The sequence below is a fragment of the Elephantulus edwardii genome, unplaced genomic scaffold (assembly GCF_000299155.1).
Source record: "Elephantulus edwardii isolate Elephantulus edwardi_28Jun2011 unplaced genomic scaffold, EleEdw1.0 scaffold00037, whole genome shotgun sequence".
Taxonomy (NCBI): Eukaryota; Metazoa; Chordata; class Mammalia; order Macroscelidea; family Macroscelididae; genus Elephantulus; species Elephantulus edwardii.
The window spans coordinates 11,679,255-11,703,863 of NW_006399787.1; the positions used below are offsets into that span (position 1 = coordinate 11,679,255).

At 46.9% G+C, this 24,609-nt stretch overlaps 1 protein-coding gene across 1 annotated transcript; it reads left to right on the forward strand.

Annotated features, from left to right (window-relative positions):
* The first annotated feature begins 4,467 nt into the window (after positions 1 to 4,467).
* On the forward strand, positions 4,468 to 23,934 carry ABCD4 (ATP-binding cassette, sub-family D (ALD), member 4). The gene is made up of 19 exons (XM_006884683.1): positions 4,468 to 4,513; positions 10,758 to 10,876; positions 11,027 to 11,154; positions 12,242 to 12,381; positions 13,581 to 13,697; positions 14,571 to 14,696; positions 15,275 to 15,325; positions 17,318 to 17,412; positions 17,716 to 17,837; positions 17,937 to 18,028; positions 18,205 to 18,294; positions 20,210 to 20,415; positions 20,563 to 20,654; positions 21,732 to 21,768; positions 22,057 to 22,106; positions 22,542 to 22,594; positions 22,934 to 23,010; positions 23,624 to 23,739; positions 23,866 to 23,934. The coding sequence occupies exons 1-19, from the start codon at positions 4,476 to 4,478 to the stop codon at positions 23,932 to 23,934; spliced, it is 1,818 nt and encodes a 605-aa protein (XP_006884745.1). The 5' UTR covers positions 4,468 to 4,475.
* Positions 23,935 to 24,609: the final 675 nt, after the last annotated feature.

Here is a 24,609-nt window from a genome sequence, read left to right on the forward strand (position 1 = left end):
GGGAAAGTTGATGAAATTTGGGCATGTTGTCAGAAGGGACTAATCCTTGGAAAGGGATATCAAGCTTGGAAAAGTGGAGAATCAGATAAAGAGAGAACAACTCTCCCTCAGAAAGACGGATTGTCACACTGACCCTGCCAACCACTGGAGCACGTTGGAGACCGTGAACAGGTGATGGTTCAGATCTGTTGTTCATAGGATCACTATGCACCCTAGGGGCAAGAAGCTGTGCTGCAATCTCAAAGGCACAGGGTTCGAGGCCACCAGCTCCTCTGTGGAAGGGTGGGTAATCTCCTCTTATGCGATTAATTGCCTCTGAAAACCCCCCAGCGCATCAGCTAGGACTCTACGGGTACACAACAAGAATACTTCCTAAGTCCACTCGATGGAACCTAACAGCAATAAGGTACGATGTAGGGAACTCTCATCATCCACCCGTGGTGGGATCCACCAGCAGCTCCACAGGAGAAATGGGAAATCTCCTCCCATTTGAGTTACAGGCTAGGAAACTCGGTGGAGGGTCAGCTGCGAGGCTGTTGCGACTCCATGACAATACAACAAATCTTACATCTCTAACACTCCATCTCACTTTCCGTAAAGTCTTTCTAGACGCCCCTCTTCCCTTTGCTGGGTTGATGCCTCTCTCTGTTAGGTCTAGTGCAGTGAATGTGACGGAGCTCTGATAGAGTAGTACCTAGTGAGTTGTACTGGTTGGAATGGACCAGCAGCCCTGCGGAAGAAAGATGGGCTCTCTCCTCTCATGCTATTTACAGCCTCTGAAAATTCAGCTGAAGCCTCAGCTATGAGATTTGGGAGAGTCAAGGGGAAAAGGAGAGGAGAGGAGAGAAAGAAAAAGAAGGGAGGGTGTGCAAAGGGGAAGGGAGCCAGAAAGAGCAAGAGAGCGAAGAGATGTATGAGCCCATTGGGGGGCTGCCACTGCCATCTAGTGGGAAGATGTAAGGTTGCAGTTGCCATCCTAATGCACAGGACCGCATCACTCAACACCTGAGAGAATTATCAAGTCCCAAAATCAGTGGTGCCAAGATTGAGAGGTCATGCTGTATGTACAATATCTTTATTCTAGCACTATACAAATACATGTGTAATTTCAAACCAGTTAGCCTTCCAAGCTAAGCTGCAGGTTCCAAAAGGACAGTATCTCAAAATTAAATGACATAGATAAAGATTCATATCCTAGACATCACTGAGCTGAAATAAATTGATACTGGCCATGCCATTTTGAATCAGACAAATGTATTGCTTACCAAGAAATTCTTTGAATGACATTCAAAGAATCCTAGTCACTGTGTGGATCCATCTTGTTGAGGGTCTTTTTCTCTTTTCATTGACTCTCTCTCTCTCTATTTTGTCCACCATGATGTCTCTCTCCAAGGACCAGTTCCTCCTGAAAATAAACCCAACGCTTTTGTTGATTTTGTGTGCTGTCAAGTCAACTGCAACTCACGGTAATCTTATTAACAGCAGATGTGAACCCCGGCCTATCCTGTGCTATCCTCACCGTCTCCAACACAGCAGAGCTCATTTTACTGCCACTATGTCAATCTATCTTGTTGTGGGTATATTGACCCTTCACATTTCTAAGCATGATATCCTCCAAGGACTGGCCCCTCCAAACAACATGCCCAAAGAATGTGAAGGAGCACATTGGTGTCACTTTCTCCAGGACAAACCTGTTTGTTCTTTTTACAGTCTATGGAATATTCAGTAATCTTCTTCACCACCATAACTCAAAGACATCAATTCTTCTTCTGTCATCCTTATTCATTGTCCAGCTTTCAGATGCATAGCAAATGACTGAAAAGTATGGCCTGAATCGGGCTCACTTTAGTCTTCAAACTGACTTCACTGCTCTTCAGTGTTTTAGAGAGCAATGATGTCAGTTTGTCCATTAGCTTTAGCTACTCTATATTCAAGTGCAAATCTCAGAGTTTTTTCAATTGGTCTTTTTTTTCTTTCCCATCTTTGTAATGACTTTTTGCTTCCTTTGTGTATGATATCCTTGATGTCATTTTCACAGTTCATTTGCTTTTCAGTCATTAGTAGTCAGTGCATCATCAAGTCTATTTTTGCATCAAACTTACTTTACATGGTTTAAATCAGGAAAGGTGTGCATCAGGATTGGATCCTTTCTCCAGATCTATTCAATCTGTATACTGAGCAAATAATTTGAGAAGCTGGACTGTATGAAGAAGGATGTTACATCAGGATTAGAATATGAAATGCCAAAAGAACAAACAGATACATCTTGGAAAAGGTGTAACCAGAGTGCTCATTGGAGGCAAAGCTTCATTTCTCATACTTTTGACATCTTGTTAAGAGAGGCCATTTCTTGGAAAGGGATAGACTGCTTGGAAAGGCAGAGGGTCGGCAAAAGAGAGGAAGACCTCCAGCGAGGTAGAATGACATGATGACTGCAATAATAGGCTTAACTGTATCAGAGATGATGAAGATAGCACAGGATAGCACTGGATTTAGATCTGTTGTTCAATAGGTTGCTATAAACCATACTCAACTCAGTAACACCTAACAACAATGCTCATGGAAGAAAAGATGCAGTTAAAGAGCTAAACAGAAGATTTCAAAGGGTGGCTTCAGAAGACAAAGCATTACATGAACTCTGCAAAGATTTAGAGTTGAAAAATCAATGGGTAATATGATTATTTCAGAAAGTGGAAAATATTATGAAGAATGATGCAGTGCATTAGGGAATGATAGAGCCAGAGGGCATATTAGACAGTATGATCAGGGAGCCTGTCTCTGTGAAGGTGACAGTGGTACTTTGATGAGAGAACAAGCTAGTCATGGACATTCTAGGCTAGAGAGTCTTCAAATCTTCCTCTATAAAAATAAATTCATTACAGTAGGAAAATTCTTCAAAAGATAAATTACATTGGGGAAATCTGCTGTCAGGGACCTCTCCAGAATACTGAAAAGTATTCTGCTATCAGTGTAGAGACTAAGGTGTCCCTAATCCACGCCACAGTCTTCACAATTACTTGCTATGCATCAGAGATCTGGACAATGAATGACTAAGGATGACAGAAGAAGAATCAATGCCTCTGAATTGTGGTGTTGGAGAAGAGTCTTGAATCAGATACCATGGACTGCCAAGAGAACAAATAGGTCTGTCTTGGAAAGGGTGAAACCAAGTTTCTCCTTGGAAGGTAGGATTTTGAAGCTCAGTCTCACATACTTTAGGCATGTGGCCAGAAGGGACCGATCCTTGGAGAAGGACATCATGGTTGGAAGGGTGGAGGGACAGCACAGGAGAGGAAGACCCCAGATGAAATGGATTAATGCAGTAAATGGGAGTTGGTATGTCAGAATCAGTGAGACTGGCTCAGGACAGAGCAGGCTTCAGAGCTGTTGTTCATAGGGTCATTATAAATGGCAGGTGACTCAATCGCACATAACAACAATATGAATCCTTCTTTGCTCAGTGCTGTATTCTCAGTGAATAGCATGCATGTGGTTTGAATAAACCAACTGCTTCCAGGAAGAAAAACATCCTATCTCCACTGCAATTTACAGCCTCTGAAAACCTTTTGGAGGGTCAGCTATGGGTCAGTTCCTACTCAACAGCAATGTCCAAAAAATACTGCTAAATGTTGAGTGAATGTGGGGAAATTGCCCAAGAAAACAGGCAGCATTAACTCAAGAGTCCAAACACTGAGATTGGGGCAGAAGTAATGGCAACTGGAAAAGCTCCAGAGGCGGAAACAACGCGGAGCATCCAATGGAGAGAAAAACCACTCTAAGGAGGCCGAGTATAACTGGAGCAAAAGGGACTGCGAGTTGACGTCAGCATGAAGCCATAAAAGTTTGGATTTTATCTTAGAGGCAAAGATGGAGAAGCTTCCTCTCATAATTTAGGCATATTGCTAGGAGGGGCCATTCCTTGGACACCATGCTTGGCAGAGAAAAGGGTCCTCGCCGAGATGGACTGACAGTTATTGCAAAAATGGACTAAAGTGTGTCAAAGATGATGAGTCTGGCACAGGATAGGACAAGACTCCGGTCTGTTCATAGGGTTCCTATGAGTCATACTCGACGGCACCACCACTAGCACCACAACCAGAAACCATAGCAATCTGTTGGACAATTTTACGCCGAAGTGTGGTATGTTTTACTTTTTTTTTTTAAAGTGTCTGTTTTTTTGGAGGAGAGTCTAAAATACTTGCCATAAGATGCTTTCGTTACTCCCTGTTACCTCGGGTTAACGAAGGATCTCTAGGTGGACGCTCTAGCCAGTGGGTCGGTAGAATCTGCACTCTCGTTGGTTCTTCCGTGGAAGCTAGTCGTTTCCGGAAGCGGCCTCGCCGCCTGTGCCCTCCTCTCTATCCGCCTTCGTCTCTTTGGTAGCCAGGGCCCCGCCCCTCGCTGCCGGCCGCGGGCCCCTAGCACCCCGCCTTCCTCTAGGCCGCTGTGCGGGCTCTACAGTCGGATCCCGGGTCATGGCTGTCCCCGCGGCCGCGCCCAAGGCCGGCGCGAGGTGAGCGGGGTGGCTGCGCAAAGCGGGGAAGGGCCAGGCCGCGGGCGTCCTGCTTAGAACACCGTGGGAAAGGGGCTCTTCAGCCCCTAGCCCGGTCCTCGAACCCCTGTCCCGGCTGGAGTGATTTCTGATCGAGATAGCTGCTAGGCGCCCACCTCCCTCTTCCTTCCACTTGAGCCTTTGCGGGAATCGCAGCCATCCTGTGTATTTTGGGTGCCTCGCTCTTGTGACTGGCGTTATTATTTTAAGACCGTCATTCTTTCTCAGTTCTTGGCACACTGTCCTTGAGTGTCAATGCACGGTTGCTTATTTCATTTTCTTCCTCTCGTGTTCTTTACTCACCATTCCATTTCACTCTGCTTCTCAGTCATCCACTGAGGTGCATTTAAATGAATGTACACTCCACCTTACATAAATCTGTGTCTGTACTAACTTAGAAAACTTTATTGTTGAGTGCCATCGAGTGGATCCCGACTCCTAGTGACCCAGTGTGATATGGGCACTAGAACTACCCTCAAAGGATTTCTGCAGCTATGGGCTCGTGAGTCAGAGATGAGAATGGGGCAAGGTTGAGGTCTGTTTATAGAGTCACTATGAGTCTGACTCGATACAACCGAATGACAATAGGCTTTATGAAGGGAGTTCTGGTGGCCTAGTGGGTGTGAAATTGGCGTTGCCATCCAAAGTGCCCGCAGTTCAAACCCATAAGAAAGATGTACATTCTTCTCCTCCCATGTGGTTTACGGTTGGAAACCCTGCTGGAAGATCAGCTGTGATTCAGTTCCAACTTGATGGCACATAACACCACCACTTTTATGAGACCTGCTGGTGCACTAGTAGTGCCATGGTTATGCTCTCCTGCTAACCAAAAGATTTTAATCCACCAGCTGCTCAAGGAGAAAGATGCGGTGGTCTACTTCTGTAAAGATTAATGATGAGAATGGGCCTCTATGGGAGAATGGCCAGAGCAGCTAGGTGGGTTTTAACTGCCAGCCTTTCTGTTAGCTGCCTAAGGCTTATACAGTGGGGTTTTGAATTTGTGTAAGTAGCAATATATTGTGGATATTTTTAACATTTTTTTTTCTTCAAGAACAACAATCTCTGGAAGCTGACCACCAGGCCTTCTATAGTATTACTCAGTGGGCTCAAACCACAAAACTTGACGTCAGTAATGAGTACCCTTGTGTTAACTGAATGTTTTTTGGTCCATTTTGTAGCAACATAAATGGGTTACTATACACAAATTCATGGTTGGAAAAGCAAAAGGTTAGTGAAACAGGAAGTTCCTTCACTGTGACTGCAACAATGGGCTTAAGCACAGGATAGGGCAAGGTTTTGATCTGTGTTTATAGGGTCACTAGGAGCCATACTACTAAGAAAACAAACAGGTCTGTCCTGGAGAGGGTGAAGCCAGGCTTCACCGTGAAGGCAAGGACTCTGAAGCTCCATCTGACATACTTTGGGCCTGTTGCCAGAAGGGACCAGTCCTTAGAGAGGGACACCATGCTTGGAAGGGTGGAGGGACAGCACAGGAGAGGAAGACCCTGAACGAGATGGATTGACTCAGTGGCTGGGGTGGTGGGGGTAGGTGTGTTAGAAACAATAAAATTGGCTCAAGATAGAGCAGGTTTCAAAGCCATTGTACACAGGGTGTCTATGAGTTGCCAGTGACTCTATAGCACATAAAAACATGAACCTTAGCCAAATCCAAGTACCTAACATGCTTAGTTTTAATTTCTAAGTGCTATATGATGTTACCAAACATGCATATTCCCTTAAAATGAGTGAATAAAAGTATGTTTATTCCCCTCCTGGTGAATACCTGGATTGCTTTCAAATTTTTAACCAACAGAAACCAGAGTGTAATGGATATTCTGGCACTTTTCTCTTTGTGGATAGGAATGAGTTTCTCTGAGGTTTCTACTGTTTGGGTAGGTTGCTGGGTCATAGCTAATTTTGCTAGAATGTTCTCTGGAATGATCCTACCAGCAGTGCACAGAAGTCTGTGTTTCCAAATATCTCCCTGGTTCTTATTTGTCTTTGTTTGCTTTTTAAATTGTGCACGTTGCAATGGCCAGGAATTTTTAATGCCTATTTTCTGTCTATGCATCCATTTCTTTCCAATTTTTGCTTACTTGGGTTTTAAGTTTTATCGGTCTGATGCATTGCTTACTATCTCACTGTGTTAATTTTCATTTCTTATGTTTATTAGGCATTCAGGCTTTCCTTTTGTGAATTGCCTGTTTATATCCATTTCTACTCTTGATATGGATTTCCTTTCTCTGTGACTTACAGGAGTTCCTTGCATGTTCTAGATTTTAATTCCTTACTGCTTTTACATTCCATAAGTACCTTTTGCAGGGTTTTTTAGGTTTTTAATAATATTAAAATTTTATTTTACATTGATTTGCATACAAAATTCATGTACATTGTCTTTCACACTTTCCTTCATTCACATTGTGTTTCATTCAGTCATTTCCATACATTGTGTTCCTTTTCCAAGTTTTAGTTCATCTCTGGCATTGGGTGAACAATAATGATGAACAATAAAGTTTTATCTTCAGTAAGTTAAATCCATGAAGTTAAATCCTTTTCCCTCTTATAGTTTGTAGGTTTGGGCTCTTATTTGAGAAGTTCTCTCCCACTTCAACATCTTTTAAAAACAAACCCGAGCCCATCGATCACTGTAAGGCTGATTCCAGCTCATGGCAACCTCACGTGTTAATCTGATCCTGAAGGTTTTTGTTGGCTGTAATTCAGCCAATCAACACCCACTTGTGCCATTCAGAGACCTTCAACATTAAAATATTGTTTACTAACATGTTCTCCTTCATTTCCTATTAACTTGATGTTACTGTTTTTCACGTTTAGATTTTTTAATCCATTAGAGTGTATGAAGTTGTGTGTGTTTTATAGAGTGTATAATGTATAGTTTATTCGTAGTCTAAAGTCCTAGTTATAATCAATTTGGAGATGAATGGATAGCAAAATGTGATCTATCCAAACAATGGAATATTAACAATAAAGAAGAATGAAGTCCTGATACAGCAAGGGTGCACTTTGAAAACGTTGGGCTAACTGAAATAAGTCAGATGTAAAAGAACAAATACTATATGATCCTACTTACACAGAATATAATTGATGGTTACTAAGGAGTAACAGAAGGAGATCAGCGTTGTCATTGAAGGAATACTGAAATTCAGTTTGTGGTGATTTAAAACGTATAAAAATGAATAATAGTGACATAGTACAACATAGTAAATATAAGTAATGTCACTGATTATATGTTTAATAGGTTAAAATTACAAACTTCATGTGTTTTTATGTCATAATAAATTAAAATTTCCTTGTATTAGTAAATAGAGAAGTTGTATCTGTATAGTTAAGAGTACAGGTTCCTGAACCAGGCTGCATTATGTTCCAACTCTAAGACCACCACTGACTAGAAGGGTGACAGGACAAGGACATAGTCTACATCGCTCAGGATTGTGAAAACTGAATTAATTCATACATATAAGCATTTAAAAGACGCTCTGGTGGCTTAGTGGTGAGGAGCTGTCAACTGAAAGGCACAGGGTTGAATCTACCAATTGCTCTGTGGGAGAAAGATGGGCAGTAAACTACTTCCTCTGAAACCCTCTGGAGGATCAGCTATTAGTTGGTCCTGACTCGATGGTGCAAACAATAAACACTTGGAACAGAACTGGATACACAACGTGCTTCGTGCACTCTGATGCTGAGTCTATTCCAACTCATGGCAGCCAGCTCTTTACTAAGTTTCTGGAACAATAATAGTTTGTGGAGGACACAGCATCTTTTTCTCCCATGGCGTGGCTGGCGAATTTGAACCGCCACCCAACCTTTCAGTTAGCAGACCAACACATAACCACTAGGACTCCTTATTTGCTTATTGAGAGCTGGCAATTATTAGTGTTAATGCATCCTTGGGATATAGCTTCTATTATGTGCCTGTTTGTATTTTACCTTTCTGTTTATTGGTCTTTTTGTTCCTGTGTTAGTACTGTACTTATTGTTCTGTTGTTGTTAAGTACTGTTGAGTTGGTTCCAACTATTAGCAGAAGGGAGCTCTGGTGGTCTATTGGTAAGGAGCAGTGCTGCGAACCTGAAGGCATGCGGTTCAAATCTTTTAGCTGCTCCACAGGAGGAAGATGGGCAGTCTTCTCCTATGTGCTGAAAACTGCCTCTGAAAACCTGCTGGAGGGTCAGCTACAAATGAATCTGACACAGCAACTACAACAGAAGAGGGCCTGGTCCTATAGCGACCTCACAGCCACGTTTGAGTGCAGCCACTGTGTCAATCAGTGCCATTCTTTTTACTTCCAATTTACAAGTCATACTCGACTCCCTGGCACCTGACAACAACAACCACTTTACCAAGCATGATGTCCTTTTCCAGGGACTGGTCCCTCACATCGTAACATTAAAGGCATCAGTTCTTTCCTCTTCCTTGTTCTTTATCCAGATTTCTCAATCTTATAAGGTGATTGAAAATAACAAGACTTAGATCAGGCACATTTTGGTTCTCAGAATGACATCTTTGCTTTCAAACACTGTTAAGAGGTCTTTTGCGGCAGATTTCTAATTTCTTAACTACTATTTCCATGTGTTTTGATTGTGGATCCAAATGAAATATCATCCTTGACAAGTCAGTCTTTTCTTCATTTATGATACTGCTTATTGGTCCACTTTTAAGGATTTTTGTCTTCTTTATGTTGAAATGTAATCCATATTGAAGCCTATAGTCTGTGATCTCCATTAGTAAGGGTTTTGGGTATATTTGCTTTCAGCGAGCAAGGTTGTGTCACTTATTGCAGATTGCTAATAAGTCTTCCTCCAGTCCTAATGCATTGGTCTTCTTCACATCATCCAGTTTCTGGGTTTACATGCCCAGCATACAGATTGAATTAAGTATGGTGAAAGTATAAAACCCTGATGCACACTTTTCCTATGTTTGAACCCTGCAGTATCCCCTTGTTCTATTAAAACAACTGCTTCTTACTCTCTATGCAGGTTGTGTTTGAACACAAATAAGTGTTCTGGAATTCCCATTATTCTTTGTACTATTATCCATAATCTCTTATAATCCATATTGTCAAATGCCTTTGCCTAGCCAATAAGACTTTTATTACTTATTTTTAATATATTTTATTACTTAATACTTTTATTACTCTAGCCCTGAATTTGACTTGTCTTTGTAACCTGATAATCTGAGTCTCTTTCTCCCCCTTTCCTATTCTTCCCAATTGTCCCAAACTCCATACCTCTTTATCCTTGCATATAAAGGTCCTCAGAGAAGTATCACTGGGATTTTGAGTGGTGGTGTATTGAATTTTTGTTAAAACAGCAGCTTTCTTAATATCAAGTTTTAGACATTTGTATTTATGCTGCCTTTCCTAAAAAATAATTCCTTGAGGCCTCCTTATGCTTAGCACAGCCTGTGTTCCTGCACGGACTGTATGGAAAGAGGAGGCAGAGTGAAATACCTCATACACACCTCAACCCAGGCCATGTGCTTGGTTTGTATTGTGAATGGGGTAACATGGCACTAAGGAGGGATTTAAATGCTGCCTGTCCCATTGTCAATAAAACTGACTTGTGTGGGAGTAACTGTGGCTCTTTGCAGGAAAAAAAAATAAAATAGTTCCTTGATTCTTTGTAACTTTTCTATACTTTTGTAAACAAAATCTTATTTTGTTTCTAGTAGGCTTATTGCAGGTATGTTGTTAATTGCTGTCTAGCAGAATTCTATTGATAATTGTGTGTTACCCTTATCTCTAGCACTAGTGCTGAGCTCCTTTCATTTCCAGCAGTTTATCTATTGATTTACTTGTGTTTCTTTTGTAACAGATCAAGTTATCTGCAAATAATGATAATTTAATCTCCTTCCTTTTGATCTTCAGCTTCATTTCTTTCTCTGGTTTTAGCCAGGATCTTAAAATACTTCACCAAATGGACATCTGTGCCTTATGTGTCACCATAATGAGGACGTGGCTAAAATTTGTTCATTAACTCTGTGTGTTTTGTGCTGGAGATTGTTAGCATTTACCAACTTAAAGAATTTTCTTTCCGTCCCTGGTCTGTTCCTCACATACTGTCTTTAGTGTTAGGAAACCAGGGGGGCCCTGGCCCCCAACAGAGCCATGTAGATAAACTTATAACTGACTGTTCTCTAAGGCTTACCTCTTGGGCTTCTCTTATTTTTTATTTTTTTTTTCCCCTTCAGGCCCAGGTTAGATCTGCAATTTCTCCAGCGGTTCCTGCAGATACAGAAGGTTTTGTTTCCTACTTGGTCATCACAGAATGTGTTGATGTTCCTGACCCTTCTGTGTGTGGCCCTGCTGGGTATGTTAGTGAGCACAGAGTGAATCTGGGAGGCCAGCCTGGTTTGGGTCCCTTATCTTCAGAGGCTGATGAGGCAGAGATTCAACAGGAATCCTGCCTTGCACACTTATCCTCATCAAAGAGTTCTGAGCCTGACTTCTCCTCCCCCAGAACAACTGATAATCTACCAGGTTGGCTTGATCCCCAGCCAGTACTACCGGGTCCTGGGGAACAAAGACTTGGGGGAGTTTAAGAGCCTGACAATCTTAGCAGTTGTGCTCATCGTCCTCAACTCCACGGTAAGATCTCTCCTCCAGCCTGTGTCTCGCATGAGTGTGGTGCCAACAGGACTTAGCCACTGACCAAGGGATCAAGCTGTGGGTGTATGTTCCCTCCTTTTTCTGAGAACTTGCAGAGCTCCAAACAGAGCATTCATCTTGCTGCCTCAACCCACCCCTTCCTCAGGGTTTTCAGCACGGAATGCTAGCCATGTGGTTCTTTCTGGTTTAACTCAGCATTCACTAGAAATGGTCATTGTCCCTTTCCTTCCTAGAACTTTGGCTTCTGAGAACTAAGAGTACTGGCATCAGCAGCCAGTGCTGCTGTCTTCCTCTGGGAGGACAGAGTTTGTGACAGCCTGATCCAAGTCACACCTCCCTGCCTTTGCCCTTCTGCATTCTGGAATGGCCTCTTTCCTCCGGCCGCCTCACTCAGCTAAAGGCTGCTCATCTTCTGAGATGCCTCTGTTGCTACCTGTGCCAGGTCCTTCCCAGCTCTCTCCTCCAGGTTTCCTCTCCCCCCCTTCTCTGCACTTTCCTAATGCCTTGCGTCTGAGGTAACGGTCTCCCCACCTTTGTCATTATCTTTTTCCTTGCTACACTGTGAGCTCATTGCTATTTCCCTCATGCTTAGTGCGTAGATGGCCGATAAATGGTGAACAAAGGAGAGTTGGGGCTCTGTGAGGCGAGGGTTTCTGGGGAAGCCCTTTCTCGGTTCACTTTGGCTTAGATGGCCGTGGGTCTTTGGTGAGTAAGCACCTGTGTACACAGAATGCTGCTCCAGGCTCTGGGACAGAGGAGTAGAACCTAAATAGAGTAGAAGACCAAATTCCCAACCTCCAGATGCTTATCAGTTCCCAGAATAAGACGCTGGAAAGAATGTAGAAAGGAGTGAGAGGGTCTCCCTTTGGCATCTGATGACAGAATGAACTCATGAAAGGAAAGGGAAATTCCATGGCTTCAAACAAGCTAAAGTGCTGAGTGGACGGAGGGGTCAGAGCGGGCTGGGGCTGGCCAGCAGAGGCCTCGAGCCAGCACTGAGCTGTGCACTCAGGCCTGCAGGAAGCCATCTGTCCCTCCCCCTTCCCCTTCCTCCCCTACTGCACAGCTCAAGAGCTTTGACCAGTTCACCTGCAACCTGCTGTATGTGAGCTGGAGGAAGGACCTCACAGAGCACCTCCATCGCCTCTACTTCCGGGGCCGCGTGTACTACACCCTCAACGTGCTGCGGGATGACATCGATAACCCGTAGGCGCCAGCCCCACCCCACCCCTACTCCTCACTGCTCTGTGTGGCCATGAGTGTCTGGCTCGGCCCTGAAGAATCCTGGTTGTGCAGCCTTTGGGGACGACCTAACATGGTTACGGGGGCATATTGTTGTACACAGCCTTGGGGGCAGGGTTGCTTGGGAGAGGCTGCAGGGCTGAACCTGGGGAGCTGAGAAGAAGGGACTAGGGCTTTGGGGGCCTTTTGTCCACTTGTATCCTAGACTTCTAAATAAAACACTCTGTAATGAAAGGGTCCTTAACTAGAGGAGCTAGAAAACGAGGCCTGGGATTTTCAGTCCTGTCTAGGGCTCAGTCAAGGGTTCAAATCCTCTTTCTGTCACCTTAGTTTATAGCTTTTAAGTTTATTAAGTCCTCAGATTCCCCTTCTGTAAAAAATGGATACTCTTGTCTCAAATGATATAATGTGGATACAAAGTTATGATTCATTTTACACACATGATAATGTGCCTGGCACATAGTAAATGTTCTAGTATCCATTGGCTGTTGTTTTGCAGATAGAGAAACTGAGGCTCAGAGACTGCATATGGCTTACCCAATGTCATATCTCATATTAGGAATAGAAATCAATGTGACTCTGGTGGCGAGATGGGACATGGGGTCTGTCGACATTTCCTTCCCCTCCCCTCTCACCACCCTCCCAGCAAGCACCTCCTCATGTCAGGTGACCTCTGCCCTGGTCAAGCTGAACTCTGCAGCTGAAATTCTTGGCAAACTGTTGCTTCTCCGTACTTCCTTTTGTAGACCTTTTCCTCATGGTTGCCTCACAGAAAGCTTCTGCAGCCAGGTATCTAAAACCAGGTGCAAACATAAAAAAGATACCTTAAAAATTGAGGGTGAGGTGAATGTCACAGATTTCCTGACCTCAGATCAGCTCATCCACCCTCAAGTTTTTCATGGGATGAGCTAAGCCGACTCAGACTCCAGGTGCTCCAGACCTTTGGGTTCCTACTTTTACTGAGTGGTAAACAGGCACCATAAAAAACCACTCTCCTGAAGATGTTGAAGGCTAAGGCCCCCATAGCTGCGAGGAGACCAGCTCTAGTTAGGATCCATCTTCTCATGGGCTCATTTGCATAAAAGATCATGTGAAGTGGTCCTGGTTCTCCACCCGTCAAGTCCAGTCCCCTGGGCCCAGTTACTCTCTCTCATTGGCTACAGGGACCAACGCATCAGCCAAGATGTGGAACGGTTCTGCCGTCAGCTCAGCACCATGGCTGGACAGCTCGTCATCTCCCCCTTCACCCTCGTCTACTATACTTATCAGTGCTTCCAAAGGTAAAGCTCTTCCCTGGGTGCCTCCTCCTCACCCTCCTGGTATTTCCCCAGAGGTCACAGTGGGCTGAGTCAGCGCTCGGGTCAGGGTCCAGGCGAGGCTTATCTTCCCTCCCTCCCATCTTCATTGCAGGAAGTCTCTCTGTCTTGCCTGCTCAGATGCCTGTCCTCGCTTTGGCCTCACAGTGTTTTGGGTTTGTTTTGTTTTGGCGGGGGGTGTGGTTTGGAGATTTTTTAATAATTTTAATGAAAGTTTACAGAGACTTAGAGTTTCCAGTCATTCATTGTTGCACTTTTCTCCCTACCCACCCCCTACCCCCCAATTCACTCTTCTCCTTGAAAAGGAAAACGTACATTGTTATGCAATCCCTCCCCCTCAAGTCCACTCCACTATGCAGCCTTCACTCTGGACTTCTGTAATGACAAGAATACCCATTCATATGTCCCTTTTAAACAGTTCTCTCCCTCCTCTGTTTCAATGCAATATACAACATTCCTCCCCTCCTTTTCTGTCTTCCCTCAACTCTGATGTCAGTCCCGTTTTACAACAATGGCCCTATAAAGACCTGGAAACAACCCAAGTGCCTATCAACAAACAAATGGATAGAGAAGCTCTGGTATATTCACACGATGGAATACTATGCAGCATTGAAAAACAAGGAACTCATGAAATATTATGCAAAATGGATGACCCTGGAGGACATTATGCTGAGTGAAATATCTCAGTGACAAAAGGACAAATATTACATAGGCCTCATAGTGTTTTTATCAGAGCTCTTGATCCCGTACAGGAGTCCCTGCCAGCATATGACAGGGGCTCCCTGGGCAAAGGGCAGGAATCAAAGCTGAGGTCTCCCATCTCCCTCTGGCTTTCAGTACAGGCTGGCTTGGACCTGTGAGCATCTTTGGGTATTTCATCTTGGGGACCGTGGTGAACAAAATTTTGATGGGCCCCATCGTGACAAAGCTGGTGCAGCAAGAGAAGCTGGAAGGGGACTTCAGGTGGGTGTGTCTCTTATTGGTGGGAGATCCCAGCAGTATTATCTTGGGGAGATCCTTAACCTCCCTTAGCTCTGGTTTTCTTAACTCTGAACTGGGGATGGCGCTGTGCCGGATTAAGAGGTTGTTGTGAGGATTAGTGAGATTACGCATGAGAAGCTCTGGGAACAGTGTCTGGTGCATCACCACCATGGCCATCATTCCTTGGGGGTCTTACTCCTGCTCCAGCCCATCTGATTTCATGTCATTTGGGCCTAGAAACTCGTGGACCCAGCCTCTGCTCTGTGTTCCTTGGCCTACTGCTTCAGACCCACCCCAGGGAGAGTGAGCTGCTGTGAACAGTGACCTTCCCTCTCTTGGGATTAGTGGGGCAGGCACTGCCTCTAGTGTTCTGGCTGTCCCCCTCACCCAGACCCTGGCATGTCCCACCCTTGTGGTTGTCCAGGTGTTGGGTTGTGCCAAGATGGTCACGCTTTGAGGGTGCACTTGGGCTCCTGTCTCTCTGAGAGCTTTGATCTGGGGCTCTTACAGGAGTAGGCCCAGTCCTCCTGTTGTTAGCACCTCCTCTTTGGTCCATCCAGGTTCAAGCACATGCAGATTCGGGTGAACGCTGAGCCGGCAGCTTTCTACAGGTAAGCCAGGTGGCAGCCTCTCCCCTTCTGTCCTGTCAGAGCCTGGAGGGTGGAAAGACAAGTGATCCCTGCAGCCCTCCTACCACCAGGCGTGTCCCTGAGCTCAGACATGTGTTCTCACACTCAGCGTGCCCCCCCCATCCCTCTGTATTTATCTCCCACATCTTTAGATCCCGGGGTTGGTTCTGATGTGAGTGGCGCCCCCTAGTGACTGTCTTTTAGTCTCCTGGTCTGGGATGGACCCTAAATTTGTTCAAACAATGACAGATTGAATGCCTCATGATCCTGCTATGACTGTGGGACATTTCCTCTGCTCGCTTGTCTCTGAAATGGTTTTCTGCCAGGGATTCTCTTGCCTAAGAGGAGATGGGAACTTCTTAGATAACAAGTAGGAAATCCGCTCTCCACAAACATTTTCCAAATGAGCAAAGTGGCTATTGTTTTTTGTTTTTGTTTTTGGGTTGTTGGGTTTTTTTTTGTGGCTTTTGTTTTTATTGTGTACCTTTGAGTTAAATCCAACTCATCACTGACCCTCTAGTGGGTTTTCAGAGGCAATAAATCACACAGGAAGTGATTGCTCATTTTTCTCCTGCGGAGCAGCTGGTGGATTTGAACCGTGTGCCTTCGGGTTGGCAACACAGCTCCTTACTCCTTTCCAAGTAAGCAGAGGGGCACTGACGAGAAATCCTTTCGTTTCTCTCCAGGACCATGAGTCCTGTTCTTGGCCTTTGCCAGGCCTCTAGAATTAGTGTGTGGACTGATAATACAGGCCCTGGAGGTTTGTGCTAGGCTGTGTAAGTAAATCCTTGGATCACACGTGTGTGGCATGGATCCCATAGCCCCGGGACCTTTGCTTGCCTGTCAGTCTCTGCTGCAGTTTGCAGCTGCTACCACTTGGAAGCACAAAAAAAGAACTGTTACCAACCCATAGCAGACCCTCCAGCAGGGGGACAGGAATTTGACTGGAGTGAGGAAGGCTGGTGCGAGGAGAGCTGTGTGAGCAGTGAATTCACCTCTGCAGCCCCTGGTCATAAAGCATTTATGCTCTGGGAATGCGCATTTGTCCTTGACACACCAGACATGGTTTTTTTTCTGCCAGAGCTTTGTCCTCTGTAAAAACTGGCAATCTCCTAAAATGTTCCTTTCTAAAAAAAGAAATAAAAATAATGTTCCTTTCTCCTTTCACCTTTTCTGGAAAAGCAATTTTGCCCCAAAGTCCTCTACTGTTGTGGTCGTCAGGACACACTTCTGCTGTAACTCTTTGCATATGGAAGGAGAAAGGCCATTCATCTGCTGGCCAATTCCACCTGTGAGTGTCACAAGCTCACAGACTTTGATTTCCCTCTTTATCCCACTAACTGACTAGTTCAAGAGTCCCTGACCAGTGCAAATAGCATTCTCGAATACCAACCTAAATTTGGTTAATAATTTGAGTTAACCTAGAAGTGCCTTGGAAGAAAGGCCTGGCAATCTGCCTCTGAAAACTCAAGTCCCTGCAAGTCGTGTGGAGCACCTGTGGGGTTTCTGTAAGTCAGAATCCACTCGAAGACAACTAGCAACGTGTCTATCCCATAGGTATTATTAGCAGCTCCAAGTCCTCTGATCAGGGCTCAGCGCATGGGCCTTATGAAGCTGGTAGAGCCCCATTGCACCGGGTCTGGGTCTCCCTGGAGTCAGGTTGCTCATGAATATATATTATCATTAGCTCCACTTTATAGATGAGAAGACTGAGTCTCCGCGACTTACATAACCTATCAGCATCAACCAGCTAGTAACTAGCCAGAGCCAGGATTTGAGCCATGTCAGCCCAGCTCTTTGGTGCACACAGTACCCTAAGAGATGAGTGAAGCGATGCAGGGATGCTAGCAGCAGAAAGGACCTGAGGCTGAGGCCATCTGGACGAGCTTGGTCCCTAAAGGAGGGTCTGCTGAAGGGTCCCCAGCCTGGCAGAGGCTATGCTGGCTGCGTGGACATCCCAGCCTTTCCCATCAGAGCCGGGCACGTGGAGCACGTGAGGACAGACCGCAGGCTGCAGAGGCTCCTGCAGACCCAGAGGGAGCTGATGTCCAAGGAGCTCTGGCTGTACAGTATGTGGAGGGAGCCCGGCTCCAGGGCCCCAGAGGTGGGAACCATGAGATGGGAGAGCCCCGCTCTTGCCCGTGCCCCCTCTCTATGCCTCCTCCCCATGCCTTTTTGCTTCCTCTCAGTTCCTGTTTCTCCCGTGGAGTCACCAGGGGAGGCCCCACCTTTCCCGTGCATGTTCGCAGAATGAGAACCCAAGGACCAGCTTGGGCATCCTCACACCTTGCCTTCTTGCTTTCCATCCCGAGAGTTGTATCCCCTGCAGAGCACGCCATGAGCCAGTCTCTTACACGGTCCATCTTCCCCAGTTGGCATCAACACGTTTGACTATCTGGGCAGCATCCTGAGTTACGTCGTGATCGCGATCCCCATTTTCGGTGGGGTCTATGGAGACCTGAGCCCCACAGAGCTTAGCACCCTGGTCAGCAAGGTGAGAATCTCTCCCTGTGCCACTTCAGGCCTGCCCTCTCCATCCCCTGGCCCAGCACATGGGGCTGCAGCTGGCACTGACCGCTTTTGTCCTGTCCAGAACGCCTTTGTGTGCATTTACCTCATCAGCTGCTTCACCCGCCTCATCGACCTCTCCACGACACTCTCAGACGTGGCGGGGTACACACACAGGTGAGGCTGCATCCAGGCTCGCCCTGGTCCCTGAGCCACTGGGGCTCAGTGATTGAGTGACAGAAGGAACAGAAAATCACCATTTACTTAGTGAGCACGAGACAGGCAAAGGAGTAATGGCCTCTACCTGGGACCCTCCTCCCCAGACCCTGGCTCAGTTTCCATTTCTTGCTCAGGATTGGGGAGCTGCAAGAGACCCTGCTGGACATGTCCCTAAAGTCAGAAGACTCTGAGAGCCTGGACAACAGCGAGTGGGACTTGGACAAGTGAGTATTAGGCAGACAGTGAAATGTCACTCACTGCCTTCAAATCAGGACTGACTCACAGCCGACCCTCCAGGAGGTTTTCGGAGGATGTAAATCACATGCGAGGAGATGGCTTGTCCTTTTCCCACAGGGCAACTGGTAGATTTGAACTGCCTGCCTTTGAGCTGGCAGCTCAACTCTCTATCCACTAGACCAGAGCTCCCTAGGTAATAGAGTGTAGGAGTTGAGAATGTGGGTCTCAGTCCCCTAACTGGCTTCACCCTGGAAGGCCTGCCTGTCCCAGCTGGTGGTAGAGTTGTAAGGACTGGATGTAAGAAATGTACATCTCTTTGAGTGTGGAGGACCCATTGTAAATGTTCACAATCCGTTGCTGTGTCAGCATCCATTGATTCCTTGACATCATTCCCCCAGCTGATAAAACTTGCTAAAAGCAGAGCACATCCCTCTTCTGCCTGGGCCCGGGTGTCAAACAGAAATCTGGAAAGTGCCCCTCCTGTGCTTTTCCCCCCCTCACCCGTCCTGGACGCCTGCTTTTCCTCATCACCAGCACCACTGCCAGTCGCTGTTGAAGTGATTCCATTCATGGCAGCCTCATATTCCAGCCAAGATAGAGCTGTGCTCCATAGAGGTTTAGTGGTGGCTGGTTTCCTCTGGCAGCAGATCACTTCCAACCCTTTGGTTAAGTAACCAAGTGCTTTAGAGATTCGCATTACCTAAGACTCCCTTCTTTTCCTCTAGGCATGTCTGTTCCCCCAGGTTCCCCACGCCTCACTCAGACCAGAGATACCTTTATTAATCTTAGATTGTTATCTTCAGACAGGCTCTGTCCTGTCTCTGTCCTTTCTGTAGGTTCAGGCCGCACTTCATCTTCTCACTTTTCTCGGGCCGCACTTCATCTCCTCACTTTTCTCGGGCGAATACTTACCTTCTCTGTGTCTCAGTTTCTGCGTCTTGAGGAGAGCTCTCTGGATGATGCAGACAACGTGCTTGGTGGCTAACCAAAAGGTTGGCGTTCAAGTTCACCAGAGTCCTCTCCAAAGAAAGTCCAGCTGCTCTGCTTTTGAAAAATCAGCCCCTGAAAACCTGTGCGGCCCTGACCCTCATGGGCTCACCATCACTTGGCATCTGCAAAACAGCAACTACCCTTTTGGTTTTTTTTCCCCTTGTGTAGTTGTTCTAAAGATTAAATATCACAGTCCACGGAAAATGTTTAGACGTCTGGCCACATAATAAGCTTTCACAAAACATGGGGACAGGGTAGATTCCAAGACTTAATATCAGTTCTCTTTTCTTCTCTTTTCTAACGCCTTCATTATTGCTTCTGTTCAAAAGTAAAGACAGAGCCCAGAGTAATGGAGCATGGACTTTAGGAAATGGCTGTTTTCTTGGGGAGACAGAATCCCCGATGACCCAGGAACCCCACACTGTTTGGAGTCTCTATCCACCTGCCAATAACATTCTATGACAGGTTTGGAAGCAGGACTGGCATCCACTTCCTAAACAACATGCCTCCAGAAACTCTATGAGCTTTGATAAATGTCGATGGTTGTAGAGGGGCTTCAGGCCTTTTGTTCATAGGGTCGCTATGAGCTGTGCTTGACTCAAAGGCAATCAACAATGGCAACATTACTTTGCTTATTCATACTCAACCCCAGGGTTCAAATTAAATCCAGCTTGGCCCCTTTACTGCTCTGTGAATGCACAAGAATCTTGTTTTCCTCATCTTTTAAGTGAGAGACCACCTATGAATCATGGGTATTGAGATGAGCTAAGGTCGGTCTTATACAGGCTCTGCCCAGCCTAGTACAGCAGGTGTCCCCTGACCCCCCTAATCCAGATGTACCCAGAAAGAGGAACACCAGCCCAGGAACACTGACACTGCTCCTCACCCCCACTCTCTCTCCTCCGACCTCAGGGCCCCAGGACGGCCAGCGGATACAACAGACGTGGCTTTTGCCCTTGAGAGGGTCTCCATCTCTGCCCCCTCCTCTGACAAGCCCCTAATCAAGGACCTGGGCCTCAGGATCTGCGAGGGCCAGAGCCTGCTCATCGTGGGAAACACAGGGACTGGCAAGACGTCCCTGCTGCGAGTCCTGGGGGGCCTCTGGACGAGCACGCAGGGTGAGAACTGCCCTGTCCCTGCCCCAGCCTGGGCCCCGGGGTGAGAGGGCGCTGGTGGGGAATCAGGATGATGAGGTGGGAAAGGCAGGAGGGGACAATGTCTGTGTCGGGGAGAGATTGAGATGGAGCTTTCTGTGGGCTCTGCAGGCTCAGTGCAGATGCTGACAGACTTCGGGCCGCACGGGGTGCTGTTCCTGCCACAAAAGCCCTTCTTCACTGACGGGACCCTTCGGGAGCAGGTCAGCAGATTGGGGCCCCCTCCCTTTCCCCTCCTCCCGTTCTCATCCTCTCACAGCTCAGCCCTCTGGGAGTGTGGTTGCCGACAGGTCTGAGACTAGGGACACACAGGGCAGAAACTCTCAAACTCACTGCTGTCAAGGCGGAACCAACTCATAGCAGAGGCTCCACCAGGTTTTTAGGAGGCTGTAAATCGCATGGGAGAGACTGCCCATCTTAATCCCTCAGAGCCACTGGTGGATTCAGGCTCCCAGAGAGATGCCACATTTGGGTTAGAAGTGCAACTCTTTATGGGCTATGCCACAGTGCTCCATCAAGGTCCGAGTGAGGTGAAAACATCCCATGTCTGGGTTTAAAAAACATTTCATTAATTGAAAAACAAGGAACTCATCAAATATTATTCAAAATGGGTGACCCTGGAGGACATTATGCTGAGTGAAATATCTCAGTCACAAAAGGACAAATACTGCATACAGCCACTGTTGTAAAACGGGACTGACATAGGGGATGGGGGAGAGATTGAGAAAGATGGGATAAATTATGAATACTGCATTGAAACAGATGAGGGAGAGAACTGTTTAAAAGGTACATGTATGTGATTAGGTATTATTGTCATGAACTGAGTCCATAATGAAGGCTGCATAGTAGAGTGGAGTTGGGGGGAGGGATTATATAACAATGAAAGATTTTTTTTCTTTTACTTTTCAAAGAGAAGAACCAACTGGAGGGGAGGGATGGGCAGGGGGGAAAAGTGCAACAATGAATGAATGGTAATCCAAAAATCTCTGTAAATTTTCATTAAAATTAATAATAATTTAAAAAAGAAAAGAAGAACATTGCATTCAACATGCACAGATTAGCCCCACTAAGCACAGAGCTGGATTCTGGGTCACCAGGATCATGAGTATTGATTCCACCAACCCCAGCCTCTGCCACGGGCACTCAGGCAGGTGTTCACTGGTGTCCTCAGTGGAGAGGAGCCTGGCCTCCCCGGCAGTTCCTGGGAGAAGCCAGATTTGTGTGCTGACTCACTGCTCACTGACTGTCTTCTTAGGCCAATGTGACTTTTGTTTTGTCAGGTGATTTATCCCTTGAAGGAGATCTACCCAGACTCAGGTGAGCCAGCACCCCCTCAGGTCAGAAGTTCCTGTCTCGGTTCTGCTTGACCAGGGCCTCACATATGCCTTTGGGGGCACCCCAGCCAGCTGCTGGCTTCAAGCTGGGCCCCCTCCTCCTCTTTCAATGGTGCACTATTGTGGGGTCTAGACCTTCACCTTGTCTTACTCTGTTGCCCCCTCCCTGAGCAGTGTCACCCAGTGGAGGAAGGAAGATGGTGTCTCCTTTACCTGCGCTGGCCCCTTTCCAAAAGGAGTGGATCACTGGAAGTAGGCTTCTCTTTTGCAGGTTCTACCGATGATGAGAGGATCATGAGATTCTTGGAGGTGGCAGGCCTGGTAAGTGGAACTAGGGACCCAGAACCCACAACCCACCTGGGAGCACCCACCAGTCACTTCTTCCATGCATGTTGAACCCAGCAGAGCCAATCTCAATTGTCTGGACCCAGGACTGCCTGCCAGTATGAGCCTGGGGTCAGGGGTGCAGGAAGACCAAGTTAGACAGCTAGAACAGACTGCAGGGGGCTGCTGGCCAGCGCGGGTGATAAGGGGTGCATTGTCTGTAGAGAATTTGAGAATATGAAAGGTGACTACATCAGTTTGCTGTCATTGTCTAAGCAGTCATTTGTAGGATGCTCCCCTACTTTACGTGGCCAAGGGTGTGCGTGTGTGTGTGTGTGTGTGTGTGTGTGATATACTATAAGGACTGGGGGAACCCCTCAGGGTGGCAGGATGGACCCTTTCACAGATAATGTCCCTCTGGGTCTGTTACAGTCCAACTTGGTGACAAGGACAGGGGGCCTGGACCAGCAGGTGGACTGGAACTGGTAAGGGTATTGGGGTGCTCCTCAACCAGCTCTCTGACAAAAGGGATGGAGATGCCTCCTGATGGCAAAACCAGGTGTTTGGCCTCTTGAGGGCGTATTTTACAACCCCAGGAGCAGAGTTTGGGCCATACCTGGGTGGACAGAGAGGCTGAGGTTGAAAGGGTGACTGTTTTCATCTGTTTGCAGAGAGAGCCTCTTGTCCATACCCATTCTAGGCAGGAGCTGTGCTCTGCCCCTTAGAAAGTTAATGACCTTATCAGAGCCTGTAACCTGTCACTTCAGCTGCTCAGTGCAGCACTGTGCGGCCTCCAGCAGTCACCTGTCACTCCCCTTCCTCAGGTATGATGTTCTGTCACCAGGGGAGATGCAGAGGCTCTCCTTCACCCGCCTGTTCTATCTGCAGCCAAAGTACGCAGGTGAGGACCACCCCTCGGTGCACACAGGCAGAGCCCACAGGTACCTGACTGTCCTCTCCCTGCACCCGGCAGAGGATGCCCTCGCTAGCTCCTCCTTCCCTGCCCTGTGCTGAGCTGTGACTGCATCACAGGCCCCTGGCAGGGCTGGGCCCAAGAGGCATTGGCACCCACTGTAGCTCTGGATGTGTCACAATACAATCTGTGTCTCTCCTGCCATTGTTGCAGCTGGGCCCAGGGAACCAGCCTGAGGGGTTGTGGTTTTATGTCCTCCCCTCCGCCCCCCCCCCGGCTCTGTTATCAGATGAAGAGGCATCTCCCCAGCTGTGCCTGGCAGAGAGGTGCCTGGCCAATGCAGACTGTTCCAAAGGCTGATGTCTCCACGGGAACTCATTCCCTGGGTTAAGTGGATCCAAGGAGTGGCTGATGCCTGTCCGCAGATGGAGTCTCAACCCTGGTGGAGGGATTCCCAGGTGGGGTCTGGGCCTTGTCTTTCCTCAAGGCGGGGCTCCCGTCAGCCAGAGCTGTCTGAGCATGTGTACTGGAGAGAAGCAGAGGTCTGCAAAGAAACAGATCGTCCAGGGCTTTGATTTCTTCCTGTATGTTCTGTCCTCAGTGCTCGATGAAGCCACCAGTGCCTTGACGGAGGAGGTGGAGAGCGAGCTGTACCGCATCTGCCAGCAGCTGGGGATGACGTGCATCAGCGTGGGGCATCGGCGCAGCCTGGAGAAGGTACCCGTGCCCGTCAGGAGGTGGGGGAGCTCAAAGGCTGGTGCCTCAGAAGGCAGAGAAGGGGTGGCAGAGAACTCAGGAGGCCGGTGGACAGCCTGACCTCTGTGTGCTATTGGTCTCTTGTAGTTTCATTCCTGGGTTCTGAGACTCTATGGAGGAGGCAGATGGGAGCTGACCAGACTCAAAGTTGACTGAAGTCAAGGATGCAAATGGCCACAGGAAGGAGGCAGGTCGGGCGGCTCCCAGAAGAGACCAGGAGAACTGACTGGGAAAAGAATGAGCCCAGGTTGGCCCGCAGGTCCTGTGTGAGGACCGCAGGCAGCAGTGGGCTCACCCACAAGGGAGACTCTGTGGACACCCGGCCTCACTGGGCTCCTCCTGCTGGATGTCCCATGTGCTGCCGTGCTGACTGCTCAGAGGTTAGCTCAGATCACGTTTTCTAAAGAAAGATCGCAATGTTTGGGATCTACAAGAAATGAAGAGTCAAAGTGGAAAGAAAATTGGAATCAAGAGATTAGCTAAATATTGCAACAGGAGATTTTTCACTTTAATTAACTGACTATTTAAATTGTTAAACTTTTTTTAAAAAAAAAAAGGTTAAAAATGAAAAAAAATTTATACCCTTTTCTTTCATTTCTGTCTTCTCCATTATGCAATGATCTTTTTAATCTCCAGACTAGATAGAAGGAAACTGTTCTGGAACCTTCTACACATGTTGGGGTTTTTTCTCTTCACTCTGAATGTCCCTTTTCTCCTTTGTCAGTTGAGTACCTGAGCCACTGAGTCCCTAGAACCACTCTGTTGGGTTTTTCATAAACAGAAAAATCGAAAAAGGACAAAAGCATGGAAAAGTGATTGGACACTTGAACA